Source organism: Prionailurus bengalensis, chromosome D1 (genome assembly GCF_016509475.1).
Source record: "Prionailurus bengalensis isolate Pbe53 chromosome D1, Fcat_Pben_1.1_paternal_pri, whole genome shotgun sequence".
In the NCBI taxonomy this organism is placed as follows: Eukaryota; Metazoa; Chordata; class Mammalia; order Carnivora; family Felidae; genus Prionailurus; species Prionailurus bengalensis.
Window position 1 is genome coordinate 61,994,321 of NC_057346.1, and position 12,559 is coordinate 62,006,879.

The 12,559-nt window shown below is 41.6% G+C and overlaps 2 protein-coding genes across 2 annotated transcripts; both read left to right on the forward strand.

Annotated features, from left to right (window-relative positions):
- The first annotated feature begins 1,998 nt into the window (after nucleotides 1-1,998).
- On the forward strand, nucleotides 1,999-2,949 carry LOC122482582 (olfactory receptor 51Q1-like). The gene has a single exon (XM_043578889.1). The coding sequence runs from the start codon at nucleotides 2,002-2,004 to the stop codon at nucleotides 2,947-2,949; it is 948 nt and encodes a 315-aa protein (XP_043434824.1). The 5' UTR covers nucleotides 1,999-2,001.
- A 5,867-nt stretch (nucleotides 2,950-8,816) lies between these two features.
- Nucleotides 8,817-9,767, forward strand: LOC122482583 (olfactory receptor 51Q1-like). The gene has a single exon (XM_043578890.1). It carries the CDS (start codon nucleotides 8,820-8,822, stop codon nucleotides 9,765-9,767), a length of 948 nt encoding a protein of 315 aa, XP_043434825.1. The 5' UTR covers nucleotides 8,817-8,819.
- Nucleotides 9,768-12,559: the final 2,792 nt, after the last annotated feature.

Here is a 12,559-nt window from a genome sequence, read left to right on the forward strand (position 1 = left end):
CTGAGCCACCCAGTTGCCCCTGAACAGTCACCCCTGAAGTGGCGATTGTAGTCATATTGTGTTCCAGAACCTGTACATGTTCCACTTCCGTCAGGAAAGCACGAAGATTTCTGCATGGTTATGCCCTTATCTGCACAGCACGTTGTCATAAAAAGAGCTCTGACTATTTTGAAAGGCTTAAACACTGATTCTATGATCTCACTCTCCATTACTGGACTCCTGGGGAGACTACGTGATACGTCGTGTCTTGTAAAGCTGATTGTAATATGCTTGTTGGTAGCCGTGTTTCTCCTTTTGTTGTGAACTTTGTCATACATAGTCCTTCCTGGTAACCTATTGTGGTATTAGTATTGATAAATATTAATACTTTTCATTTTTCTGTATAATACCAATTCCTTCTATGGTAGGTTTTTTAGACATGTTTTCAGAAGTTTTTAAATTTCATTATTTTCTGTTTTAAAGGCTTAATATTTTGCGCTCACATCCACTCATCTTTTCCTTTGTCAGTTTTGACTACTACACCTGAGGATAGAGTCCTCTGCAATGAGCTACGTAAATGCTTACATGGTTTTCTCTATTTTTCTTGTTACTGATTGACTTTGACAACTTAATCTATTTGAAATTTAGTTTCATGTGATAGTGAAGTGAGTCACCAAATGACCAATAAGTGACTAATCTTCTTTCCTATTTCAGTTTGAAATGGCTTTCACCATTCACTTATTTTATAAACATAATAGAAAAAATTATCTGTTTTTCCACACATTCACTGCCAGGTGAATGCACCTTGAAAGTGGTGGACAAAATTCCTCTGACCGGCAGCTCTCTGGCCCTGCCAAAAACTCTGCCCCAGCCTCTAATGCTGATAGGGGGAAGCTTCTCATGCATGTAGTTTCTAATCTAATTCAACAAGCCATAAGAACAATACTTCAGTGTGGTGTCTTCACCTGGGGCTCTATGAGGGGACCATGGGCACAGAGACCTTGGTGGACAAAGCTGACTTCTTGGCATCCCAGTGGAACCCCAGGTCTCAAGATGCCTCTTCGTGTACTCCTGAGGGGACCTGCCACACATCCTTACAGTCCAGCCTAGAGATTTGCAGGACCTTATAACAGAGCTACTCTGTGAGACAAACAGAGAAAGCAGAAGCTGCAGATAGTGATGTGGGCACCACCACACAGGAGAAATCACAAGTAACACTCTCTCGGTGCTCAGGGAAAAAAGGAGGGGTGAAGGCTATTGCTAGGGGTGGAAAAGAACTATTGTAGGCAATTGCCTTAGAGGAGTGCCTGCCATAGACTGAGGACAGACTGTGGCTGTCCTCATCTGGGCTCTCCCCTCTCTCCTCTCCTGTGCACGCTGCCCTTGGCTTCCAGGTATATTTGGATACTGCATCAAGAAAAGCCTAGTTACAGATGACATCAAGTAATGAGAAAAAGAAGGCAGGTGAGAAATGAAGGCTGATCAAGAATAATGATCTTAGTATATGATAAAGTGAATGACAGAGAAAGACTTGGTGATACCTTTAGAGCAGGTGAAACAGGTGAGGATACTGTTAGAATAGTCAAAGGCAAAATCGAAAAGAAACACCGCATAATAAAGAGAAGGACTTGATTTTAGCCATGGCATTTGTGTGTACGACTTCATTTTCAGTCGCTGTGAGAACAGTACTGATGATATGACTGGATGACAGGCAGATTCTAGGGCACTGAGAACTCAAAGGGAAAGGGTAAAACAGAATCGTTAAAAAATAAATGAGGAGGTGGCCCATGATTTCATTTGTGTTGCGTTATTGAGGGAATCTGAGTGGGGTGGAAGCAAACTATCCAGAGAGAGGCTGAGGAACAGTAACAGTGGAGCTCTTGAATCTGTCCTTACCTAACACTCAACACCTGTGAACCTTTGTTTGAATAGAGTTTAGATCAAATGAGGTAAAGACAAAGATTATTTCTCATATTTCTGATTCTCTTTGAGCAAAGCAACACGAAGCTACCTTCATCGGTCATGTCCAAGGTGACTAACAGCACCCAAGCACCCTTCTACTTCATCCTCACTGGCATCCCTGGATTTGAGGCCTCCCACATCTGGATCTCCATCCCCTTCTGCTGCCTCTACACCGTCTCCATCATGGGTAACACCACCATTCTCACAGTCATCTGCAAGGAGCCATCTCTCCACCAGCCCATGTACCTATTTCTCTCCATGCTGGCCCTGACCGACCTGGGCCTCACCCTCACCACCCTGCCCACAGTCATGCAGCTCCTCTGGTTCAACGTTCATGAGATCAGCTTTGAAGCCTGTTTTGCCCAGTTCTTCTTCCTCCATGGATTCTCCTTCATGGAATCTTCTGTGTTGTTGGCCATGTCCTTTGATCGCTATGTGGCCATCTGCCGCCCCCTGCATTATGCCTCCACCCTCACCGGTGAAGTCATTGGCAAGATCGGCTTAGCCATCATTTGCCGCTGCGTCCTGGCTGTTCTCCCTTCCCTCTTCCTACTCAAGCGCCTGCCCTTCTGCCGCTCCCACCTTCTCTCTCACTCCTATTGCCTCCACCAGGATATGATCCGCCTCGTCTGTGCTGACATCCGGGTCAATAGCTGGTATGGATTTGCTCTTGGTTTGCTCATTATTGTGATGGACCCTTTGCTCATTGTGCTCTCCTACACACTCATCCTGAAGAGTATCTTGGGCACAGCCTCCTGGACTGAGCGGTTCCGGGCCCTCAATAACTGTCTATCCCACGTGCTGGCTGTTCTGGTCCTTTATGTTCCCATGGTTGGACTATCCATGACTCATCGATTTGCCAAGCATGCCTCTCCGCTGGTCCACGTTATCATGGCCAATATCTACCTGTTGGCACCGCCTGTGATGAACCCCATCATTTACAGTGTCAAGACTAAGCAGATCCGCCAGGGAATCTTCAATCTACTCTTCCAGAGGAAAGTGTACTAATGAGTGGAATTTAGGTTTACTGGAGAAATTTTATTTAATAATAAGGAGTCAAGAGCAGGTACTACTGCCATCAAAAGTGTAAGTACCACAGATGGGTGAAAGAATAAGTATTGTATAAGCTTCTGCTGTAAATAAATAGAAATCATACTTCTTTGACTGGAAGTTAAAAAACCTACAGTTTTTTTCCTAAAGTCTTTTACCCTACATTACACTTCACTAACCGTATGACTTTGAGAAAAAGAATATTTAAAAATATAATTTAAGGAGTGCCTAGGTGGCTCAAACAAGTGTCAGACATCAGCTCAGGTCATGATCTCCTGGTTCACAAGTTTGAGCACTATGTCTGGGCTGACAGCTCAGAGCCTAGAGCCTGCTTCAGATTCTGTGTCTCCTCTTGATCTGCCCTCTCCCCTGCTAGTTCCCTTTCTTACCCTCTCTCTCTCTCTCTCTCAAAAAAATACAAAATAAAATTAAATTTATTTATTTATTTACTTATTTTCAATACATGAAATTTATTGTCAAATTGGTTTCCATACAACACCCAGTGCTCATCCCAAAAGTTGCCCTCCTCAATACCCATCCCCCACCCTCCCCTCCCTCCCACCCCCCATCAACCCTCAGTTTGTTCTCAGTTTTTAAGTGTCTCTTACGTTTTGGCTCTCTCCCACTCTAACATCTTTTTTTTTTCCTTCCCCTCCCCCATGGGTTTCTGTTAAGTTTCTCAGATTAAATTTAAAAAGAAATGTCATTGCGAAGATCAGTGGCAAATATCAAAAGCCAAACTGGAGAAGGAACCTTGGGTTTTGTTTTGTTTTGTTTTGTTTTTTCAACTTAAATATTTTTTTTTCTAATCACTTAGAAATTTTTTTATATTTAGATATTTTCAATATGAAATTTAATGTCAAATTGGTTTCGATACAACACCCAGTGTTCATCCCAACAGGTGCCCTCCTCAATACCCATCATCCACCCTCCTCTCCCTCCCACCCCCCATCAACCCTCTGATTGTTCTCAGTTTTTAAGAGTCTTTTATGGTTTGGCTCCCTCCCTCTCTAACTTTTATTTTCCTTCCCCTCCCCCATGGTCTACTGTTGAGTTTCAGTGCACTCTGCACTGAAAGTCAGTTCAGGGGTTTAAGAAACTGTTGAACAGACTTTTGATGCAGAGTACAGTGAAACTCAATGGTGGAATCATGATTCAGAGAGACAGAAACTACTGCTCTGAGAAGATAATAGATGCAGGCAGGACAAACAACAACCATCTCTGCAGATAAGCATAACAAGAGTTTGAATGTTAAGAGTGTGAATGCATTGAAACAACAGAGATTTGTTCATAATTAGATGTTTTCCTCTTAGCTGCCTCAAACCTTGCTCCTACTGGGTTGGGTACCTTTGATTTATCATCATGACTAGCTAATAAATGAGCTGAGAAAGTTTAACTCTTTGGAAGCCCATGTTCTTCATTTGTAAAGTGTGCATAATTATACCTCCATAAACTCATTTTAAGGAATATTAAATAGAAAACACTTGTAAACTGCCTGAGGTTTGCAAGAATACCTTTGATAAAGGAACATGAGGGAGTTTTCTGAGTAAAACTGTAAATAGTATGAGTAAAGGGTAAGGAACCAGGGCTGTGATAAGGAGATCTCAATGTAAATAAAGAAACACTACATTTTGTGTGCTGATTGTTCTTAACGTACATTATTCTATGGTATTTTCAACTATTAACCACATGTGTGTATACACAGAAGGGGTGTGGCCATGTCACTACCTCTCCTGGTAGATCCAAGGTATGTCCTGTGCCTTAAATCCCTCCTCTCACCTTTCAGACACTCACCATAATTGTGACACATTGTCCTCAGTACCAGAAACAATTGAAGAATAGACAGAATTCCGTCTCAAAACTGCATATAGATTTATAATCTTTTAGGAAAACCTTAACCTCTTAAGACTCTGTAATAAATTCTTAAATATGTATCCTACTAACTATTAGGTATGCCTCAACTACTGTTCTTACGTTCGGTGGATTGTCATCAGTGGCCTGGGGCCCAGTTTTCGCACCATATTTAAGCAGGATACCAGTGAGTTGAATCTGGTTTTAGAGTACAACTCACTTCTGATGTGGCCCACATCAGTTGTCAAAGGGCTACACTCTCATCTTTTCTCAGGTTGTGGAATCACATTCAATAACTCCCCCTGACTTACCTTTAACACTAGCTTATTAGAAAAGATGTCTTTGCCTTAAAATGTCATTTACTTTTATTTGGGAATCAAAGAACAAATACACTAGAATAACAACAATCATCTGCTGCTGAGGACAACCTGCTTTGGCACCTGCAGAAGAGCATTCAAAACATACATGACATGTTTCCCGTGGCTCTAACTTTCCTTTATCCAAAGGGAGATAATCATAATAGGCTTAGACAAACAACAACAACAAAACGCTCAACACAAAATCTGTCTTTGTCGCTCCTCATTACTTCAGCACTGCTCTTGGTGGTATTATCATCGTTATTGTTATTAATGGAGTGGGACAGCAACCACGGATAACTGGATCATTCAAGTCATGGAAATAAATCATGACACCAGCCCCAGGAGAAAGAAACATTATATAAATGTAAAAGTTAGGTTTTTTGGGCTCAAAGTAGTAAGTGAAATGCCCGTCGTCACACAGTTGTCAAAGGACACAATTTTCAGGAATCGCTCCGAACCCCTTGTTTCCTCCCTTTTCTCTTATTTTTCTCCAGCCATTTTAGTGACTTTCATGGCATCAATTACCTCTAATGTACATAAAACTTCCAATCTATATCCACCAGTTAAAATTCTCTTGTTCCCCAGGATCTTTAGAGATGACCGAATTGTCATCTCTATCAGGATGGCTTAGCATCACCTCAAACTCAGGATGTCTAAAACTATACTAATTACCCACCACTCTCTGTACTAGTGAGAGTACACCACCACCACCCTGGACACACACACACACACACACACACACACACTGCACACATTTGCATTCAGGCAGCATTCCATAACTCTGTGCCAACTTCCCACAGGCTCTTAGCACAGAACCACACAAGTAAGCAAATTGCTATTTAAATCACATTATAACTCAAATTTTAAAGCATCATCTTTGGAAAACAAATGTGGTCACATAATATTTATTATTTTATTGATCATGATACGTACAGGACTTATATGACTATTATACACACACACACACACACACACACACACACACACATTTGGTCCCTTTTGTTTTTTTACCATTACCTCTAAGGCTTAATAACATATTTTTAGCATAAAATTGTAGTTTCATTTTTTTACATTTATTTTGTATTTTGAGAGAGAGAGACAGACAGAGACAGACGGAGAGAGCACAAACAGGGGAGGGACAAAGAGAGAAGGGGAGACAAAATCCCTTGCAGGCTCCATGCTGTCTGTGCAGAACCCTGATGTCAAGTTCATTTCTGGGAACCATGAGATCATGACCTGAGTAGAAATCTAGAGTTGGATGCCTAACGGATTGAGCTACCCAGGCATCCCAAATTGTTATTCTTATTTAAAATTATTTCTTTATTATTCTGTCCAGATTTCCTTACCATTCTGTCCAGAAGTGAATTATATGACTTAAAGCATGATATTTATTTATTTATTTATTTATTTATTTATTTAATTTATTTAATAATTTAATAATCATGTGTGCACAGCATGCATGAGCCATATGGGGGCAGAGAAAAAGGGAGAGAGAGAGAGAATCCAAGCAGGCTCCATACTGTCAGTGCAGAGCCCCATGCCAGGATGGATCTGTGGAACCGCCAAATACAAGATCCTGTGACATGAGCCAAGATCAAGAATCAGAGGCTCAACTGACTGAGCCACCCAGTTGCCCCTGAACAGTCACCCCTGAAGTGGCGATTATAGTCATATTGTGTTCCAGAACCTGTACATGTTCCACTTCCGTCAGGAAAGCACGAAGATTTCTGCATGGTTATGCCCTTATCTGCACAGCACGTTGTCATAAAAAGAACTCTGACTATTTTGAAAGGTTTAAACACTGATTCTATGATCTCACTCTCTATTACTGGACTCCTGGAGAGATGACGTGATATGTCCTGTCTTGTAAAGCTGATTGTAATATGCTTGTTGGTAGCCGTGTTTCTCCTTTTGTTGTGAACTTTGTCATACATAGTCCTTCCTGGTAACCTATTGTGGTATTAGTATTGATAAATATTAATACTTTTCATTTTTCTGTATAATACCAATTCCTTCTATGGTAGGTTTTTTAGACATGTTTTCAGAAGTTTTTAAATTTCATTATTTTCTGTTTTAAAGGCTTAATATTTTGCGCTCACATCCACTCATCTTTTCCTTTGTCAGTTTTGACTACTACACCTGAGGATAGAGCCCTCTGCAATGAGCTACGTAAATGCTTACATGGTTTTCTCTATTTTTCTTGTTACTGATTGACTTTGATAACTTAATCTATTTGAAATTTAGTTTCATGTGATAGTGAAGTGAGTCACCAAATGACCAATAAGTGACTAATCTTCTTTCCTATTTCAGTTTGAAATGGCTTTCACCATTCACTTATTTTATAAACATAATAGAAAAAATTATCTGTTTTTCCACACATTCACTGCCAGGTGAATGCACCTTGAAAGTGGTGGACAAAATTCCTCTGACCGGCAGCTCTCTGGCCCTGCCAAAAACTCTGCCCCAGCCTCTAATGCTGATAGGGGGAAGCTTCTCATGCATGTAGTTTCTAATCTAATTCAACAAGCCATAAGAACAATACTTCAGTGTGGTGTCTTCACCTGGGGCTCTATGAGGGGACCATGGACACAGAGACCCTGGTGGACAAAGCTGACTTCTTGGCATCCCAGTGGAACCCCAGGTCTCAAGATGCCTCTTCGTGTACTCCTGAGGGGACCTGCCACACATCCTTACAGTCCAGCCTAGAGATTTGCAGGACCTTATAACAGAGCTACTCTGTGAGACAAACAGAGAAAGCAGAAGCTGCAGATAGTGATGTGGGCACCACCACACAGGAGAAATCACAAGTAACACTCTCTCGGTGCTCAGGGAAAAAAGGAGGGGTGAAGGCTATTGCTAGGGGTGGAAAAGAACTATTGTAGGCAATTGCCTTAGAGGAGTGCCTGCCATAGACTGAGGACAGACTGTGGCTGTCCTCATCTGGGCTCTCCCCTCTCTCCTCTCCTGTGCACGCTGCCCTTGGCTTCCAGGTATATTTGGATACTGCATCAAGAAAAGCCTAGTTACAGATGACATCAAGTAATGAGAAAAAGAAGGCAGGTGAGAAATGAAGGCTGATCAAGAATAATGATCTTAGTATATGATAAAGTGAATGACAGAGAAAGACTTGGTGATACCTTTAGAACAGGTGAAACAGGTGAGGATACTGTTAGAATAGTCAAAGGCAAAATCAAAAGGAAACACCGCATAATAAAGAGAAGGACTTGATTTTAGCCATGGCATTTGTGTGTACGACTTCATTTTCAGTCGCTGTGAGAACAGTACTGATGATATGACTGGATGACAGGCAGATTCTAGGGCACTGAGAACTCAAAGGGAAAGGGTAAAACAGAATCGTTAAAAAATAAATGAGGAGGTGGCCCATGATTTCATTTGTGTTGCGTTATTGAGGGAATCTGAGTGGGGTGGAAGCAAACTATCCAGAGAGAGGCTGAGGAACAGTAACAGTGGAGCTCTTGAATCTGTCCTTACCTAACACTCAACACCTGTGAACCTTTGTTTGAATAGAGTTTAGACCAAATGAGGTAAAGACAAAGATTATTTCTCATATTTCTGATTCTCTTTGAGCAAAGCAACACGAAGCTACCTTCATCGGTCATGTCCAAGGTGACTAACAGCACCCAAGCACCCTTCTACTTCATCCTCACTGGCATCCCTGGATTTGAGGCCTCCCACATCTGGATCTCCATCCCCTTCTGCTGCCTCTACACCATCTCCATCATGGGTAACACCTCCATTCTCACGGTCATCCGCAAGGAGCCATCCCTCCACCAGCCCATGTACCTATTTCTCTCCATGCTGGCCCTGACCGACCTGGGCCTCACCCTCACCACCCTGCCCACAGTCATGCAGCTCCTCTGGTTCAACGTTCATGAGATCGGCTTTGAAGCATGTTTTGCACAGTTATTTTTCATTCATACATTCTCCGTCATGGAATCTTCTGTGTTGTTGGCCATGTCCTTTGATCGCTATGTGGCCATCTGCCGCCCCCTGCATTATGCCTCCATCCTCACCGGTGAAGTCATTGGCAAGATCGGCTTAGCCATCATTTGCCGCTGCGTCCTGGTTGTTCTCCCTTCCCTCTTCCTACTCAAGCGCCTGCCCTTCTGCCGCTCCCACCTTCTCTCTCACTCCTATTGCCTCCACCAGGATATGATCCGCCTCGTCTGTGCTGACATCTGGGTCAATAGCTGGTATGGACTTGCTCTGATTTTGCTCATTAATGTGGTGGACTTTCTTCTCATTGTGCTCTCCTACACACTCATCCTGAAGAGTATCTTGGGCACAGCCTCCTGGACTGAGCGGTTCCACGCCCTCAATAACTGTCTATCCCACGTGCTGGCTGTTCTGGTCCTTTATGTTCCCATGGTTGGAGTATCCATGACTCATCGATTTGCCAAGCATGCCTCTCCGCTGGTCCACGTTATCATGGCCAATATCTACCTGTTGGCACCGCCTGTGATGAACCCCATCATTTACAGTGTCAAGACTAAGCAGATCCGCCAGGGAATCTTCAATCTACTCTTCCAGAGGAAAGTGTACTGATGAGTGGAATTTAGGTTTACTGGAGGAATTTTATTTAATAACAAGGTGTCAAGAGCAGGTACTACTGCCATCAAAAGTGTAAGTACCACAGATGGGTGAAAGAATAAGTATTGTATAAGCTTCTGCTGTAAATAAATAGAAATCATACTTGTTTGACTGGAAGTTAAAAAACCTACGGTTTTTTTCCTAAAGTCTTTTACCCTACATTATAAGTCACAACCGTATGACTTTGAGAAAATAAGTATTAAAAAATATAATTTGATATGTAATCCCTGTTCTGATTTCGTCACATTGGTGTTGCTAAAATTATGTGATAAGGTATAAGATGCTGCTTTACAAACTCCAAATGCCCCTACTGTATAAAAAGACTTATTAAAACTATAGCAAGCACATGCCCTTATTTGTAATTCCTAAAGTAAAAATCAGCTTCTAATTAAATACAGCTGCTCATGTGATCTCAATCATCAAGAATCGATGAGAACTTTCATTCAGTAGGGGGTCAAACAGAAGATAGAAAAACCACTGTGGAGGGATTCCTGGATCAGTCAGTTGAGTATCTGACTCTTGATTTCAGCCTAGGTCATGATCTCAGGGTCGTGAGATCAAGCCCCTCGTTGGACTCTGTGTGAAACATGGAGCCATCTTAAGATTATCTTTCTCCCTTTTCCTCTGCCCCTCACCCCAGCTAGTGCGCTCTCTCTCTTTCTCTCTCTCGAAGAGAAAAGAAAAGAAAAGAAAAGAAAAGAAAAGAAAAGAAAAGAAAAGAAAAGAAACCGCTGTGGAGATCATTGTTACTTGGAAAAAAAATGAACACCAAATATCAAAAGCCAAAGTGGAGCAGGAACCTTAGGGTTTAAGAAACTGTTGAACTGACTTTTGATGCGGGGTGCACTGAAACTCAATGGTGGTACCACGATTCAGGGAGATAGAAAACTACTGCTCCGAGAAGATGGTAGATGCAGGCAGGACAAACAACAACCATCTCTGCAGATAAGCATAACAAGAGTTTGAATGTTAAGAGTGTGAATGCATTGAAACGACAGAGATTTGTTCATAATTAGATGTTTTCCTCTTAGCTGGCTCAAACCTTGCTCCTACTGGGTTGGGTACCTTTGATTTGTCATCATGACTTACTAATAAATGAGCTGAGAAAGTTTAACTCTTTGGAAGCCCACGTTCTTCATTTGTAAAGTGTGCATAATTATACCTCCATAAACTCATTTAAGGAATATTAAATAGAAAACACTTGTAAACTGCCTGAGGTTTGCAAGAATACCTTTGATAAAGGAACATGAGGGAGTTTTCTGAGTAAAACTGTAAATAGTATGAGTAAAGGGTAAGGAACCAGGGCTGTGATAAGGAGATCTCAATGTAAATAAAGAAACACTACATTTTGTGTGCTGATTGTTCTTAACGTACATTATTCTATGGTATTTTCAACTATTAACCACATGTGTGTATACACAGAAGGGGTGTAGCCATGTCCACTACCTCTCCTGGTAGATCCAAGGTATGTCCTGTGCCTTAAATCCCTCCTCTCACCTCTCAGACACTCACCATAATTGTGACACATTGTCCTCAGTACCAGAAACAAGTGAAGAATAGACAGAATTCAGTCTCAAAACTGCATATAGATTTATAATCTTTTAGGAAAACCTTAACCTCTTAAGACTCTGTAATAAATTCTTAAATATGTATCCTACTAACTATTAGATATGCCTCAACTACTGTTCTTACGTCCGGTGGATTGTCATCAGTGGCCTGGGGCCCAGTTTTCGCACCATATTTAAGCAGGATACCAGTGAGTTGAATCTGGTTTTAGAGTACAACTCACTTCTGATGTGGCCCACATCAGTTGTCAAAGGGCTATACTCTCATCTTTTCTCAGGTTGTGGGATCACATTCAATAACTCCCCCTGACTTACCTTTAACACTAGCTTATTAGAAAAGATGTCTTTGCCTTAAAATGTCATTTACTTTTATTTGGGAATCAAAGAACAAATACACTAGAATAACAACAATCATCTGCTGCTGAGGACAACCTGCTTTGGCACCTGCAGAAGAGCATTCAAAACATACATGAAATGTTTCCCGTGGCTCTAACTTTCCTTTATCCAAAGGGAGATAATCATAACAGGCTTAGACAAACAACAACAACAAAACGCTCAACACAAAATCTGTCTTTGTCGCTCCTCATTACTTCAGCACTGCTCTTGGTGCTATTATCATCGTTATTGTTATTAATGGAGTGGGACAGCAACCATCGATAACTGGATCATTCAAGTCATGGAATTAAACCATGACACCAGCCCCAGGAGAAAGAAACATTATATAAATATAAAAGTTAGGTTTTTTTGGCTCAAAGTAGTAAGTGAAATGCCCGTCGTCACACAGTTGTCAAAGGACACAATTTTCAGGAATCGCTCCGAACCCCTTGTGTCCTCCCTTTTCTCTTATTTTTCTCCAGCCATTTTAGTGACTCTCATGGCATCAATTACCTCTAATGTACATAAAACTTCCAATCTATATCCACCAGTTAAAATTCTCTTGTTCCCCAGGATCTTTAGAGATGACCGAATTGTCATCTCTATCAGGATGGCTTAGCATCACTTCAAACTCAGGATGTCTAAAACTATACTAATTACCCACCACTCTCTGTACTAGTGAGAGTACACCACCACCACCCTGGACACACACACACACACACACACACACACTGCACACATTTGCATTCAGGCAGCATTCCATAACTCTGTGCCAACTTCCCACAGGCTCTTAGCACAGAACCACAC

What these genes read in the sequence shown, in the direction of transcription:
- LOC122482582 (XM_043578889.1), top strand. Translation starts at nt 2,002, where the DNA reads ATGTCCAAGGTGACTAACAGCACCCAAGCACCCTTCTACTTCATCCTC.
- LOC122482583 (XM_043578890.1), top strand. Translation starts at nt 8,820, where the DNA reads ATGTCCAAGGTGACTAACAGCACCCAAGCACCCTTCTACTTCATCCTC.